Source organism: Zeugodacus cucurbitae, chromosome 4 (assembly GCF_028554725.1).
Source record: "Zeugodacus cucurbitae isolate PBARC_wt_2022May chromosome 4, idZeuCucr1.2, whole genome shotgun sequence".
NCBI classification, from domain to species: Eukaryota; Metazoa; Arthropoda; class Insecta; order Diptera; family Tephritidae; genus Zeugodacus; species Zeugodacus cucurbitae.
Genome location: NC_071669.1, coordinates 64125563 through 64142922, shown reverse-complemented (window position 1 = coordinate 64142922; position 17360 = coordinate 64125563). Strand labels below are relative to the sequence as shown.

The window sequence follows — 17360 nt, the reverse complement described above, 5'->3', positions numbered from 1 at the left end:
CTTCTCAAGGGGTTCATTGAGGCAAATGAGTACTTATGCATTTTTTTGGAAAATATAAAATTTTGGTATACAAATTTATTGGTATTAAATCTTAAATATTGCTGGTTTGATAGAAAGACTGTACATTTTTTTTCTATAAATATAAATGTAAACTTTGAACTGGTATAGATATTTAGCTTGAGGACCTTATCATGACTTTGTTGAACTCAATAATCACACGTAGTGAAAGAAATGTTTTTTGGATCGTATAAAGAACTCGTTAAAAATCTGCTATCCGGTGATAGATTTGGGACTCGACTGGTATTTCTGCATCCTCAGAAGATTTTCAGCAAGCAGAATTCTTTGGTTGGTAGATTGATTGAAAAGGGTTTGTCGGTGTGATAATTAATCGAAATCGGCTGTGCCTGAGCTTCCTAAGATTTGACAGTTCTCCTACAATGCAGATTCGATTAAGTTAGTATACCGAAGTGGAAAGAACTATTTTTCTTATTTAATTGTACTTCTTTCCATTACGTATGTATTATATTTGTTGTAATACAAATTTAACTTCGTCGAGTCTAAATAGAATCTAAAATAGCTCTAACATCCCAATTTTGTTTGCAGTATCCTAACTCCAGAGACGAAATTTCTGGTTAATCGACTTGGTTGAAAAAGAAATTCTCATTATTCCAGATCTGGTTTGAGATCTCTCCTCTATAACATACTCTTCTTTTACTTATCCTTTCTTAAATACAAATATATTTTATCCGGAATAACGAGACCAGTTGAGTCCACTGCCCTTAGCTTCTTTTTGTGAAAAATTATTATCTCATTTCTGCTATTTCGATGGACAGCACTGTAAAAATAATTGATTAAATAATAATACGGGAGTGACTAGACGCATTTCTGTGAAGAAACCGAACTTCAGTGAGGAAAATATAATAATTTATCAAATTATTAGTGTTCATATTTTGTTGAACGCCGCTGTATAAATCCCAACTTATCTCTTATTTGCACTTTTTTCAATGCCTCAGCAACAGCGGCTCAATCATTGACACTTTTCAGTTAACGAGACTTACCGTGTAACGAAATACCGCTACCAGCGCGCTACCACAATCTGCTTAATCATGATCTGTATTATTTACATTTCTTTATTTCGCTTTTCGCACTAACAAATCTTATTAAAAAACCAGTTGACAAATTTTTACAAGCGAATTCGTCACACGTCGGTCAATACAATTGACAAGCTCACCTAATATTTTGCACACGCCTGCTCAATGTTAAGCAAGAAAATTTAAAAATAGAAATTTTATGAAATTCAATTGCCACTAATTAACTACTGGCAGCGCCTAAATATGTCACATTTGTATAAAAACGCCTCCGCCGCCGAGAAACAGCATCAGTTGACACTTGCAGTTTCAGCGCATCACAAGCTTCAGTCGCTTTCCAACCAACAAACTCCGAAATGGCTTTCAAATTCGCACTCACCTTCGCCGCCTTCCTCGCCGTTGCCAACGCCGGCGCCATCCTCTCCCACGTCGCTGTGGCCCCTGTTGCCGTCGCCAAGATAGCCAATCCCTCCGTGGATGCTGTGGCCACAACCCACCAAAATGTCGTGCGCTCCTTCGCCGGCACTGGCTCCCATCACTCCAAGGCTGTGGATACTCCTTACTCCAGCGTACGCCAATCGGACACACGCATCAACAACAAAGTCTACACTCCAGCTATCGCCAAGACTGTGACCACCTATGCTGCTCCTGCTGTAGCTCCCGTCGTCGCCGCTGCTCCTTTGGTCAGCAAAACTATTCTCTCGCCAGTCGCTAAGGTCGCCGCTCCGGTTGTGTACTCTCATGCTGCTCCAGTTGCCACCTACGGTCATGTCGCCGCTGCTCCTGTTGCCACTTATGGTCATGTTGCTGCCGCTCCAGTGGCTACTTACGGACATGTCGCCGCTGCTCCAGCCATTGCTTACTCGCCAGCTGCTGCTGTCGCTCATGTCGCCTTCGATGGTTTCGGCACACACTGGGGATATTAAGTAGTTGTTGTTGCACGTAATTTGTTGAATGTGTTAACTGTTCATTTATTATTGTTAATAAAACAAATAACTTTGTTGTAAAATATAAATATTTCCGGTTTTTATTCAACTAATTTTTCTTCAAGACGCTTAGAGGTTATACTTTCCAGAATTTGTCTAAGTCCAAAGTCGATGAAATTTGAAAGTAACAAGTCTCAATAGAAAACTACATAGCTTTAAATCATACAGCCACACAAAAATCTTTGTCATGACCTGGTTTTTGGGGTCGCTGAATTCGATTCGAGGTCCATGACCCCATCAGATCAGGGTTTTGAGAGAGTTTTAAAATTCATCGGTTTCGTTGAAACTCGTTAATCGGAGGTTTTCGGGGTCGCTGATTACGAATCCGGTGTCGGTTTTTCAAAATTCAAAATGGCGGATCCAATATGGCGGACGCTTTTTGGAAAATTCATCGGAATAGCTTCAAAACCCGTTACTAGGGGGTTCTCGAGGTCGCGGATTATTTTTTGTGTGGCTATGTTATTAATCATTAATATTCGAGTCCGCTGCTTCTGAGTGGGATTGCACTAAGATTGATCGTTTGATTAGCGGTTTAGGTCCGAGTTAACGATTTCTATGTTTTAGCCAGAGAAGCGAATAACTCAAACACGTCGACCGCTGTCTTGGGGATGTGAAGGATAAGACCGATTCCGAAGGACTGATGGATTTAATTCTGGAAACTCTATTACGCCAAAGACTGGGATCCGTTGGAGTCCGAATCTAGAACTTGAGGATTTGTGGTTAAAAACTCAATTTACTTAACTGTTTGATCCCGAAAATAATTATTTAACTATCGCTATGCAATTTAAAAACCATCGCTTATTAATTTTGTGAGCTCTTGACACTGCCGTCTAACTCAATTTTCCACATAATTTAGTAAGACTCATTGGCAGTCATCATCGTCAGCATCATCATCAACGCTGACACCCAAATAATGGAGACATTTGTTAATATGCAAATTAACTGACTTCCGCCGAGAGTCTAATATCAGTGAGTTTAAATTATAGCGCCACAAAAGTAGCTACCAAGCAGCCGAAGTCACTTGAGGGATACTGCTAAGGATATAACTGATTTAAGTACGATGGAAAGAATACGAAAAAGGATATCCATACTCACATTGAACAAATCGCAACTCAACTAAATTTGTAAATAATGCAAATTTGATTACGATTGTGAGTGGGAATCTGGCTGTGTGTGTGTGTCTTAAGGATAAGAACGCCTGCAGCGAAACTCTAAGGATGTTGATGAATTTTGACATTTTGTTTGTGATCCAGCTGCGGAGCTTATGAGGATAAACACACACAGGGAGAGTTATTTATTTGGCTGGCAGGCCAATTGTGCGTGTAATCCGCGATAATCAGTTTAAATTTGGACCGCCACAAGTTGGGTGTGTGTGAGAGTAAGGATGAATGTGTTGTTGGAAAATGTCACAAATTTATTTATGCGTGTATGTTTCTACAGCTTTAAGTGCTCTTAGCAGGCTTTTGAGAACCACCCTCTCACTCTTCTCCTTGTTTTTGTTGTTATATTTGTTTTTTGTATTATTGCTCAACGCCTTTGCCGCAAGGATAACTGAATTCAACTCAACACTAATGCACTTTCCAGCATAAGAAAGTAGCAAATCTTTTCGAGAATTGCGCCACCGTGAACCATTCAATTTCGAGAGAATGATGAGTTGTATTAAAGCGTCAAATAATATGTATAAGCCAACTTACGAATGTGTCTCTGTGTATGTGCGTCTCCGTGAATTTGCGCAAATCTTTGCTTAGCGGCAAAATCCGCAGCTATCACTTCGCACAATTTATTCAGGAATTTTTAATCAAACCGTTGCCATTAATTACTCGAAATTCTTAGCCACATAACAGACATTTTTTGTTGCCAGCCACAGCACCCGCTGCAAGCCGCTTATACCTTCCATCCACTCTGCCGCGGACTCAAGCTCATCGTGATGCTCTTGGCAAATCAAACATCCGTCCAGCAACAGTTAAAGTGGTGGAAAAAGTATGCGCAAAGGTCGTTGCTGAAAAAAGGAAAGCAAAATCGAGCAGCAAACCATGTGGCAGCCAAATACTTGCCGCGCCACCAGCTCCACACCACTATCAACAGCCAGAAAATAAGACGAAAAATCACCGTTAAGCAACCAGCAGCTCTTGTGGCAGTGTGTGAGTTGCTGTTGGTGAGCGATGAAATGCGAGGTACAAACCGCAGCAACGCGGCATGCAAAAAAGAAAGACACGTCTCTCAGCCCATGTCTATCCACGCATATTAATACATTCGTTTGTCTTTGTATGTGTGTCTTCGTGCATCAAATTAGTTGCAAACGAGCAGAAAGCGGCAAAATCACCCAACTTCACTCTCTACTCCTCCCAAAACATCACTTCTTCAGGGCTGTCAGCAGCAAGTACTGGAATATGCCAGCCAGGAAGACACCAAGTAACAACGGCTTGTGTGTGTATGTGCGCTTCTGATTTGCTGATTTTACTTCGTCTAAATATAAATGTGTGTGTGTGTATTTCTGTAAGCAGATGAGCGCGTTGTAATGAATAATTTATAATAGTTGGCAAGCTTTTACGGCAAATTAAAGTTTTGTGGCTCTTCACACCAAAAGCAGGAGGCGATGAAGCTACAAAAAAGGGCGTTTGCTTATACATAAATGAGAGAGCATCGTAGAAAAAATTGTAATGGGTGCATGTTTGAAGTTGAAGTTGTGAGACCTGTTGCATGCCGTTAAGTATTTAAGTAAACATTGAAAAACGAAAAGTGAGTAGTAGACAGCATCAGTCAATAAATTTTATTATTAATTTATATTATAGAACTCGTAGTGAACCTTACTTCAACATTCTATCATCAATATAATCTTGAATACAATCCATATACTAAAGGAGAGTGGAGTAAGCTCTTGCTTCCTTTTGAGCATTAATCACTAAAGCTCCGAAGTTCTCTATAACTTCAGCGCATCCTCAGCCTCATGTTGTTGTTGAGCTCATGTTGTCAAATGTTTTTTTTTTTTGTATACGAACTTCAAATCTAATATTTCGAATTCAAGAAGAAGACTCACTTAGAATCTGTTGTAAAAAATTATTTTTGAGTCGGATATTTTCTTGGAAATTCTAGCTAACTGGGACTCCATTATTCCCACCATGCGAATTCGTTCTTCAATAGAAGGAACAAAGAGAGAGTCCTAGTTCAGGTTAGAGGTCTTTCTATCTTGGAAAACAATTTTTTCCAAACACTATTTTTTTGGTTCAATAGAAAATGGCGGAGTTTTTGGAGTCTGTAACTTTAAAATATGTCGATGCAGTACCCGCCGGAGGAAGCCGAGGAAGTGGAGGTACCAGGTGGAGAGCGATCAGATTACACTTGGGATCTCCAACTGGTGCCGAACTGCACCGGAGTCGAGCGTTATAAACGGCTAAATGGTTTCCACGCCAATCACATACATACAACTGTATAATATATGGGTTCGCGTTCAACTGGAAAATAAATTTGAGGAACACGAAGGGAGACAGAGAGATTCTGTGGCTACTTAATATTTTTCGATTGCTTTTTTTATGGTATGTATTGTAGAACTATGAGGAGTTGTGTGCTCTGCTCAGATGTGGTCTACTTGGTATAGTCAAGCTGTTGTGTTCTTTTCGATGTTAGCATGGTCTAACTATATATTTTCTTTTTAATGTTATTGAAAAGAATTCTATAGAATTATATTTAGAAAGGCTTTAAGGTAGGAGCAACCGTATATTCACTTCATCGCCATATTATATAGCTAAGATTTTGTAATTATGGTTAAAGGGTTCCCAGACCTAAGTTCGAGCTTCTACTACAAACCCATGTTTTTATTATTCCACCAGTTCCCCTGTCGTTATATGGTCAAACCTTCTACATTTCTTATGATGCTCTTAGTCGTCTTAATAAAAATTTTCTCCGATCCGAGAGTCCCTTTAAATAATCCGGTTGTTAGAACTATCAAAACGTATTCTTATAACAGTAAGATTTAGAAAAAAGGTATTAACAAGGTAAAGAGCTCATTTACGCATTGTGCAGTATTTCAAACAAACTGACAGTAACCTGAGCTTTATTAATCAGATCTAGGTTTTCTTCCTATATATACTATATGCTTCTTTTAGAGTCTTCTATCTTCAGTCTTTTATCTTCCAAGTTACTAAGTGAGTATCTTATATTCAACCAGCTCCAATATAAACTATATTCCTACTCAAAGTCACACAGATACTCACTTAACGCCACAAAAACAACAACCAAACGAAGACAGGCAGGCGCTCTACTACATCAAGTTCGTATGAACTTCTGATGAATCTAATTTCATTTAGCGAAACTGATTTATTGATGTGTTCAATCTTCAAAGCTTTCTAATAGAAAAAATAAATATAAATCATTCGGCTCATACACAGGATGTGCTTGAATGAGTGCGCTCAGGGCTAGAGAGTGCTGCAGTGCCGCTGAAATATTGCAAAGAAATTGTACAAACGAGCTGGCATGTCTGACGAACAGGCTAACAAGGTTAATTTCGTTGATCAACTTTTTTATTCCATTGACTTCGACATCATTTATCAACAAGAGACACGAAAGGAGGAGCGACCCGTGTAGAAATATTAATAGACAAGGATACAAGTTAATATTTTTTTGTGAAGGGAATTTTTATATTTTTTATTTTTGTAAATTTTTTTTTGTAATTTTTTCTTGAGTGTATAAAAAATGGCTATGAAACACCCCGATTTAGTAGAAATCTGCAAGAGACATACTTTAAGCTGCATGTCATAGAAATCCACTGCCAAGCACTCACACATGTCCACTTTATATTACCATATCCATATTTTTATGTGCGCATGTGTATGTGTGTATATCCTTTTTTTCATACATTTCTTCCGCTCTTTAACGAACTCTGTGTCGACGAATGCCGCATACGAAAATTAAAAATTCATTCGAAAGTGTCAATTGCTGTCACTTAATATACACGACGAGCGGCAATTGCTGCTATCGATAGTGATTGCCGGCGTTGCCAACAACAGCGAATCGTGAAACAATGAACACAAAGGGCACAAGTGAAACCGATGAATGATATTCAAGCACGAAAGTTTTTTCACATCCTTCACACAAACACACTCAATCATACACATGCACACATGCCAACACAAGTGAAAAGTGACCCCTCAACGCTGCTGACTTGCCGCCGATTGTGGCATCGTTTTTTGCCTTGCGGCTCAAATGCCCTGCTGAGGATGTGATTTCAATTCGTGCTTCGATCGACCTACTCACTCTCTGACCTCACACCAATAAATATACGAGCGCCCGCTACACTTAACCCGTTAGTTCTCGCTGGTGCCATCGATTGCCGCTTGTCACCGCTGCGCTGGTTGCTGCTGCTGCTGCTGCCATTGTTGGCGGTTTGTCAATGATTTTTTCGTCAACTGTTAAGTGTGTAGTTTTTGTTGTTGTTTATCGAATGCTGTTAGTTTTTTCAGGCGTTACTTCTTTTCACTTCACTCGAATCACTCGATTCACTCGATTTGTGGCATTGTGGATTTCTTGCAAATGATGGACACGCTGAGCATTGTCATCGTATTGTGTAAAGTTGTTGTTGTTGTAATGTATGTGATACGCATTTTTTCTGCCGCTCCAATTTATTACTTTCGTTGACTTGAGTGCTTGAAATTCTAAGGCAAAAAAATTGTTGAAATTCATAAATCTCACGCTTTTTATATGTTTCTGCTTGTTATTGGTTATAAATAAGTGGGCATGTCCACTCTGTACATAAAAAATTGTAGGAATTGAAAAAAATATATAGTTTATTTTCATGTTTAAAAAATTGGAGTTTTCAAAAGCTCGACACGAAAGAGGTAGTGTTTCGGATATAGTTCTTCGTCCTAGTCGATAAGTCGATACTTTCATCAGAATCGGTTTCTAATATTTGTACATTTGATTTATTGACCCTTATAGAAATTGTGTTAGAGTGTCTCCGATACAATGTCGCAGAAGCAGACCATAATTTTTATACTCTCGCAACATGTTGCACAGAGTATAATAGTTTTGTTCACATAACGGTTGTTTGTGTCACCAAGAAATAAAAGAGTTAGATATGGGGTTATATATATATAAATGATCAGGATGACGAGTGGATTTGAAATCCGGATGTCTGTTCGTCCGTCTGTCTGTCTGACCGTCTGTCCGTGCAAGTGATAACTTGAGTAAAAATTAAGATATCTTAATGAAACTTAGAACACATATTCCTTGGCACCCTGAGGAGGTTGCTTTCATGGGCAAAATCGGTCCACTGCCACGCCCACAAAATGGCGGAAACTTAAAACCTATACAGTGTCATAACTAAGCCATAAATAAAGTTATTAAAATGAAATTTGGAACACAGGATCGCATTAAGGAGGGGCATATTTGGATGTAATTTTTTTGAGGAAGTGGGTGTGGCCCCTCCCCCAAATCGGTTTTTTGTATATATCTCGCAAACCAATAAAGCTATATGAACCAAACTTTCTGCAGTCGTTTTTTTTTAGCCACTTCCTAATACGGTCCAAAAATGAAATAAATCGAATCATAACCACGCCCACCTCCCATACAAAAGTTAGGTTGAAAATTACTAAAGGTTGGTTAACTCACTAACCAAAAATGTCAGAAACACTAAATTTCACATAAGAAATGGCAGATGGAAGCTGCACTCAGATTTTTATACAAAATGGAAAATGGGCGTGGCGTCGCCCACTTATGGGTCAAAAACCATATCTCAAGAACTACTCGACCGATTTCAATGAAACTTGGTTTGTAATAGTTTCCTTACATCCCAATGATATGTTGTGAAAATAGGCCAAATCGCTTCACAACCACGTCTACTTCCTATATACCAGAACTTTGAAGGCTATCTCAATCGTTTACTTTACAATATATAAAGTAAGCACTAGTGACGATATCGGTGCAGAGCTTTGCACAAATACTATGTTTATAGTGTGGCAGCCCCATTATAAAAATCGCCGAAATCGGACCATAGGTTTTTAAGGCCCCTTATATCGAGCACGAGGGCCTCGGTGCTTCTAACCTAATATTATGGTTTCCAACTTTCAATGGACTTTATGCACTATATATGACGAATATGTGGGTCATATTGTGTATTATATAATATAAATAAAGTTAAATAAATAAATTGTGAGAGTATAAAATATTCGGTTACACCCGAACTTAGCCCTTCCTTACTTGTTTTGTATTTGCTTTATTGCGCTTACTATGTGTGCTTTATATTTTTGGGGTCGCTGAATCCGAATCTGAGGTCCATTTAACCCCATCAGATCGGGGTTTTGAGATAACCCCAGAAAACCATTAGGGCGGACAGCGATTTTTAAAATTCATCAGATTCGCTTGAAACTCGTTATTCGGAGGTTTTCGGGGTAGTTGATTACGAATTCGGTGTCGGTTTTTTCAAAATTCAAAATGGCGGATGGTTTAGTGATGTTTTAAAACATGTCTGCCATAATGGTTCGCCATTTTGAATTTTTAAAAAGTAACTTCAATACCGAAAACCCTCGAATAACGAGTTTCAAGCGATTCCGTTGAATTTTTCAAAAAAGGATCCGTCATATTGGATCCGTAATTTTCTTTGCCGTGCAAAAGTGTACTTAGAGCGCCCAAAAAGTGCACAGCTAAAGCTTTTCCATTATTGCATGATCGTCTGCACTTATGCAGTATGGTGTTGTTGGAACTATAAAGCTGTTTAAGCGAGACCTGTCTAAATGTGTGATCCAGTGGTAGAAACACTTAGCTGGTTTCATATTAATAATCTTTCCATTTTTGGTGAAGAAAATAAAATGATGAGATAAAATCTAATAGCTTAGAAGTAAATAAAAAGATATAGAAATCATCTCTGAGCTTAATGGAGTTCTATATTCAACAGAGGAAGGTCTATTGTAACTACGATTTTAATACAAGATTACTTTCAGCAATTTCTTTATATAACTCCTCGGAAAAGATGAGGTTCCAACGAAGTTTGAGAAAAAGTATACCAATCGAAATCACTTACCTTTGGATATTCTATTTATATAATACATGTCAAAGGTTTTAAATTGGACGAGTTTAAAAAAGTATTTTCTAAAATTAATATTTTACACAACGCAATTGTAAACCTGTTTCCTTTAAACATTTTACCTATCATACTTGAAGTCCTTTGCATCCTTTGCCGTTAGCCGAAGGCGAATATGCAAATCTGCTTGTTTACAATATGTTTCAGCAATCAAGCAATAATCCCGCAACTAAATTGCCAATGGCCATACAAGCATTACCACATAGACTATTCAATATGAAAAAAAAAAAAGAATTTTTAAAATTCTGTTTCCTTTCGAAAACGCGCGCTCGTTCTCCTTTGCCGTGGACATTCGGCAATTGCAATTGTTTGCCAAACTACAAAGTGCAACTGACCGTAAAACAATTTGATTTTGGCAAATTTTTTTATTGTTTTTTTTTCATTTTTTTCTTGCTCCTTCATGCTTGCGATTTTTATTGGCATCTTGCAACTTGTTTGTTGCAGCCAACAATCGCAAACGAATTTGAACATCAATAAACACTTCAATTGCAGCTAACAATTCGAAAACACCAACACACTCACACATACACACACATGCTGAGTGAGGTAAGCAGAATAAATTTGTAGGAAGAATAGAAAAAAATAAAAATATTCGCGTGCAAGGATATGCGGCATGAGCGCCGGGTTGTGTATGTGTATGTACGTGGCGAAAGGAAGTGAAAAAATGCTAAACTATGAGGTCGGAACCAATAAAAATCGCAAAAGTGTGCAAATAAATATAAATCAGCTTGAATTGCAATTGAAAGTCGCCCAGTTTGGGGGTGGGAGAGTGAGCGAGAGGAAGGACGAGTGAAATATTAGAAAAAGGATTATAGCGCTTTATTGTTGTTATGAATCGTATTGTGTGCTTTATACTTCCTAGTATGTGCGTGTGTAAAGTATATATGGATTTGTGTATCTTTTCATGTAACTGTACACATGTATCTGAAATTCGGCTTGCTGGTACGCTGCTACAAATTGAATAAATATTCAAGGACATTTGCATAGTTTCGCAACTCTTGGCATGGCCAGTCAACTTTAACGAGCTTATTTCAGCTATAAATTTTAGAAGAGTATGAATGCAATGTTTAAAGAATAGCAAACTTGTTTTCAGCTTTTCAAAATTACATATACTTTGCTTAGGAAAAGGAACTCTTCATTCGTGGAATGCTATTGGGGACATATTTTTGCTTTAATGACCTTCAAAGGCAAGTGATATATATATATTCAAGTTTATTTAAACTACTATTATAAAGAGGAAAGATTTGTATATATGTTTGTAATGAATAAACTCAAAAACTACTGTGCCGATTTCAAAATTTTTTCACCATTGGAAAGCTACATTCACCCCTAGTAACATAGGCTATATTTACTGCTAGGTATCCTTATTAAAATTTAACTTCTTAATCCAAGGTGTATAAAACGTTAGTATTAATCCTTTTCAAAATATTTAATAAAAATAATTTTTTTTAGACGACATCACAACGTGTCCAACTCGACAATTTCTTGATATTTCTGCCGATGCTGAAGCCCATGTTCGTGCTCTTGACCCATTTAAAAATTTGAAGAGCATGAAAAAAGTGGGATTATTGTTATTTATTCGAACTACTGATAATTTCAATGAAAAATATCTACGCTTATGTATGTACATATGCCATGGATACTCATTAAAATATTAACTATAAAAATACGTTCGGAATTTGCACGAAAAGGACTTTCATTGGTAGTGTTCTAGGGCAATAGTGTCACCCAGGGATGATAGTGTCAACGAAATAAACAATATAATTATTTATAAAGTTACCAGACAAATAAAAAACAAAACAAATCGGTAGACACCGTGGCTAATATCGAGGTCCCAGGAGTTTTTAAATTCATTAAATTCTTCTGGACTGCCACTAAATGAATTGACTTTAAAAATAGGAATTCCAATTATGATTTTAAGGTATTTAAGCCCTCCAAGCATGACCGGGACGTGGCTGCTTATTAATGAATTGTAAGACAATGTAATTGCAGGAACCATTATAACCAACCCAGCAGCTGGTCAACTAGCTTAAACGTCTTCAACTACCGGTGAAAACATATTTCTCTGTACCTATCAACAAATTCCATGGCCAAGCTTTCGAATTAGTAGGGATTGTCCTACGAAAATAATGTTTTACTCATGGCCAACTGTATGTTGGTCTATCGGGGTCGGAAGTTCTGAAAATCAACATCAAATGCCAACAATTTTTTTTTTTCATTTTTCTCTTTGTTAACGACCCCACGCAAAAACGAGTAAGTATGTATGGGAGAGTGTGTGTGTAAAAATTAACTTTTGAAATGTTAGTTTAATGCCCGTGTGAAGCCGGGCAGGCTGCTAGTCATTAATATAGATATTTAGCATTTTAAATATGTCCGCCATATTGGTTCGCCATTTTGAATTTTTGAAAAGTAACGTAAAATTCGTCATTAGTCTAGTCATTAATATAGATATTTAGCATTTACACACATCGCTTGAAGAAGCGTCCGTCGCGCTGATGAGTCGCTTCTTTGTGAATCAAATATTCTCAGGATACTGTCATTTTCTGCCGTAGAGCGTCTTCGATAAAATTATCGTCTAAATTATGGCGCCCTTTGCAGCTAGAGGATATGTTAGAATTTCACCAACATCTTTCTTCAACGTGCTGTGCGCGCCTTGGGATCATCCTGCAATTTGATCGTTATATAATATGAAGACATCCACTAAAAATATCGAATTAGGATGGGACGATTTTTCAAACGAAAACTGCTTCCAATAACAGTCGCTGAGTACTATTGTTTCATAGTGTATGGAAATCACAACCAACTAGGTGGCAACCATTCGGGTGACACAGAGGATAATTCCATAATACCTAATTTCTGGAGTAACTTTCATTTTGGCTGTGATCTAAATTCAGAAAGCTTAAATTGTTCAATCTCAGTTGATTACATAAAGCGATTGAGAAGTATAAATAAAGCGCCTAAAAGTATGCTATGAAATTAATAAACTTTGAAAACCTTGAACATAATTTAGAATGCCTAATCATATTTATTTATTTTATATATATTTTGTTCCATAAAAAGGGAGATCCCACAATCTGCGCCAATTACCGTGGGATCAGCCTCCTAAATATCGCATACAAGGTTCTATCGAGCGTATTGTGTGAAAGACTAAAGCCCACCGTCAACAAACTGATTGGACCTTATCAGTGTGGCTTTAGACCTGGAAAATCGACAACTGACCAGATATTCACCATGCGCCAAATCTTGGAAAAGACCCGAGAAAAGAGGATCGACACACACCACCTTTTTGTCGATTTTAAAGCTGCTTTCGACAGCACGAAAAGGAGTTGCCTTTACGCCGCGATGTCTGAATTTGATATCCCCGCAAAACTAATACGGCTGTGTAAATTGACGTTGAGCAACACCAAAAGCTCCGTCATGATTGGGAAGGACCTCTCCGAGCCGTTCGATACCAAACGAGGTTTCAGACAAGGTGACTCACTATCGTGCGACTTCTTTAACCTGATGCTGGAAAAAATTATAAGAGCTGCTGAGCTAAACCGAGAAGGTACAATCTTCTACAAGAGTGTACAGCTCCTGGCGTACGCCGATGATATTGATATCATCGGAAGCAACAACCGCGCCGTTTGTTCTGCTTTTTCCCGCATGGATAAGGAGGCGAAGCGAATGGGTCTGGAGGTGAATGAGGACAAGACGAAATATCTCCTGTCATCAAACAAACAGTCGGCGCATTCGCGTCTTGGCTCCCACGTCACTGTTGACAGTCATAACTTCGAGGTCGTAGATAATTTCGTATACCTGGGAACCAGCATCAACAACACGAACAATGTCAGCCTCGAAATCCAGCGCAGAATAACTCTTGCCAACAGGTGCTACTTTGGACTGAGTAGGCAATTGAACAGGAAAGTCCTCTCTCGACGAACCAAAATCAAGCTCTACAAGTCGCTTATCATTCCCGTCCTGCTTTACGGTGCAGAAGCTTGGACGATGTCAACATCAGATGAGACGACACTAGGAGTTTTCGAGAGGAAAATTTTGCGCAAGATTTATGGTCCTCAGAACATTGGCAACGGCGAATACCGCAGACGATGGAACGATGAGCTGTACGAGTTATACGACGACATTGACATAGTTCAGCGAATAAAAAGACAGCGGCTACGCTGGCTAGGTCATGTTGTCCGAATGGACGAAAACACTCCAGCCCTGAAAGTGTTCGATGCAGTACCCGCCGGAGGAAGCCGAGGAAGGGGAAGGCCTCCACTCCGTTGGAGGGACCAGGTGGAGAGCGACCTGGTTACACTTGGGATCTCCAACTGGCGCCGAACTGCGAAGGAGAGAGACAGGTGGCGCACTATCGTCGATTCGGCTATAACCGGCTAAACGGTTGCAACGCCAATCACATACATACATACATATTTTGTTTAAATCCATAAATTATAAATTTACTGTACTCTAAAAATTCCTGAATTGTTCACTCACACATATATGCACATACATATTACATACACACTCAAAAAGTGTCTGTTAAAAAAAAACAAAAAAAAAAACTCTTGTTGGTCAATTGTTGCCCACATTCGCCATAAAAAGGGTTATTTGCCTCATTAAACTTCATGCAACAATTTCCATTAGTTTGCTTAATGCGACGCACACCCAGCTGCCAGCATCCCCTATGCGAAAGTAAAACAACAACAAATGCAAAAAGCAAAAACTTCTCGAAACATTACAAAGTTTTTCTAAATATTTTACCATTAAATTGCGTTAAATTGTAAAATAGAAATAAAATGTGCAAAAAGTGGCAAAAGCATAAGAGAATTACACAGCAACAACAACAAGCGAATAGGTGAACATACACACAACTTATTAGACTCCCATTTTTCTTGTGCCATTTTTCACGATGAAAATTGTGTCACACAACACTCATACGCCCCATTAAATGCTGGCAAACTGTCGCTTTCGCTTTGCGGCACGTTCTTTGTGTTTGTATGTGTATGTGTGTGTGTGTGGCACACAATCCACAGCGCTTTCAACACCTTAACACCAAATTGTGTGTGTTTGTAGTTGTTTGTGTGCGACTTGATTCACGTAAATTTTGGAACTTTTCCAGTCGCACTGCTTTTGTTGTTGTTGTACTTTCATTTATTTTGTCGCTTGTTTGCTTGCTGCCATCGTCATTCCACCTCATTTCGCTTGTTGCTTTGCGGTCGTTCGTTTTGTTGTTGTTGTTGTGGCATGAGTACCACTAATGTGCGCTCCCAAAAGTATCTAAGTGTTTTTAGTTAACCACACTGGCACACACATACATACACACCAACAAACAATATATTATGAGTGGGGCACAGCGCTTTTGTTGTACGCATGCCACATGCTTCTAGTGACTCTATTTCCAGCTCTTGGGCCACGCTGTACCACAATTTTACTATGTGACTATGTGTACGTGTACTTGTGTGGCCGTTATGTTGCAACTTCATCATATTCATTATTTTGTTGGACCAAAATTATGATTCATATTTGTTGACATTGCGCTCGGGGCCACAAAGGTCTGATTTTCTATGCCTAAATAAATATGTTTACTATGTATGTATATGTGAGTTGAACGTACTCCCAGTAAGCATTTTGTAGACCTTTTTTAATTTTTAGTGGGAAGGTAATGATTTGTAAAAGGAGAAAATTTAAAGTCAGTATTGTTGTGGTTTTATAAAAGTGCACGGAAGTGAGGTTAAATTAGAAAAAAATTGTTTTGAAATTGGAGGATTACCGACTTTGAGGTTTGTTTATAAGTTGTATCATGGTCCAAATCACAACTATCCTGAATAGATGCCTTGGGAGATCAAAATACTAATCGAACTGATTTGAATTATTAAATGTTTCTAAAGCTATAAAAAAAACTTTACGGTCAAGAATTAGTTAAAGAATTATCGAAATCGTTGCCCTATATTTTTTTCTCATAAAAAGCATCAAGTAGTAGACATAATAACACCTGAGATATAACTGTTGTTCAAGTTCTGAGAACCTTCACACACTTTACAGTTATAATAGATTATGTCAGGAGGTTTGTTTCTAAATGATTTAGTTTCTTGGATACCATCTTCGGAAACTTATCCGTTCCTCTCCTCAAGTATGACTACATAATTAGTCCCAAGTTTCACATTTGATGGTTTTAAAGTTTACCATGTGCTCTAGGCATTCTATGGAACATATTTATGAAGGGAGAAAAATTTATTAATTGAGCGTGGAATGTTTCTCTTGTCATTTAGAAATAAGGTCCTGGTATTGCTGTTTTAAATTATAAAGGAAAATTATTATTTTTTGCTCAAGGATTCTCATCTGATTAGTTTGATTCCAAAAATTGTCACGGTTAAACAAGTTTTTTGGTGTTTTAAGGGGTTACATGTGTTTCGTGGGTTTGCTTATTAATTTCTACAATATCTCAATAATATTATCCCAAATTTTCAAGTCGATCCGAATAATAGTTTCGGAGATGCAGCCTTTGGAAGGTGTGCGCTCCAAGTCAGGTATTATTGTTACTCAAAACTTTAAACTCGTTTTTCTCGGAACCGTATTTTCTAAGTCGGTTGTCCACGAAGGATTTTTTTTTCAATTACAACTATTAAAAAAAAATGTCAAGCAAATTTGACCGAATTTTTTATTTATTTTGGAAAAATGCTTGCCAAAATTCCAATTTTTACTTTTTTTCCTTTCCTCCATTCAAACACGAGTTTATGGTCTTACATAAACCATTTATTTTTGTTTTTTCATTTTGGATGATCCTGTCAGGAGTTATGCTGACAACGCGGATGCATCTTTTTTCCGAGGGGTCACCGGAAATGACGTTGCAATGAAGGAGTTGTAATTTTTCTTTTTAAATCTCATAAATTATTCTTTAAATATGTATCTATAAGATAGAAAAACACTATAATCAAATAAATATTTTTTTGCACAGAAAAAAATATTGAAAATAGGCGTTTTTTACACGACAAAACCAATGTAACCCCTTAAAGTAATTTTTATACTCTCGCAACAAATGTTGCTAAAGAGAGTATTATAGTTTTGTTCACATAACGGTTGTTTGTAACACCCAAAACTAAACGAGTTAGATATGGGGTTATATATACCAAAGTGATCAGGGTGAAGAGTGGAGTTCAAATCCGAATGTCTGTCTGTCCGTCCGTCCGTCCGTCTGTGCAAGCTGTAACTTGAGTAAAAATTAAGATATCT

The 17360-nt window shown here is 37.8% G+C and overlaps 1 protein-coding gene across 1 annotated transcript; it reads left to right on the top strand.

The window, feature by feature from the left end:
* The first annotated feature begins 1285 nt into the window (after positions 1–1285).
* On the top strand, positions 1286–2103 carry LOC114803846 (larval/pupal cuticle protein H1C). The gene has a single exon (XM_029039563.2). It carries the CDS (start codon positions 1445–1447, stop codon positions 2012–2014), a length of 570 nt encoding a protein of 189 aa, XP_028895396.2. The 5' UTR covers positions 1286–1444; the 3' UTR covers positions 2015–2103.
* Positions 2104–17360: the final 15257 nt, after the last annotated feature.

What these genes read in the sequence shown, in the direction of transcription:
- LOC114803846 (XM_029039563.2), top strand. Translation starts at nt 1,445, where the DNA reads ATGGCTTTCAAATTCGCACTCACCTTCGCCGCCTTCCTCGCCGTTGCC.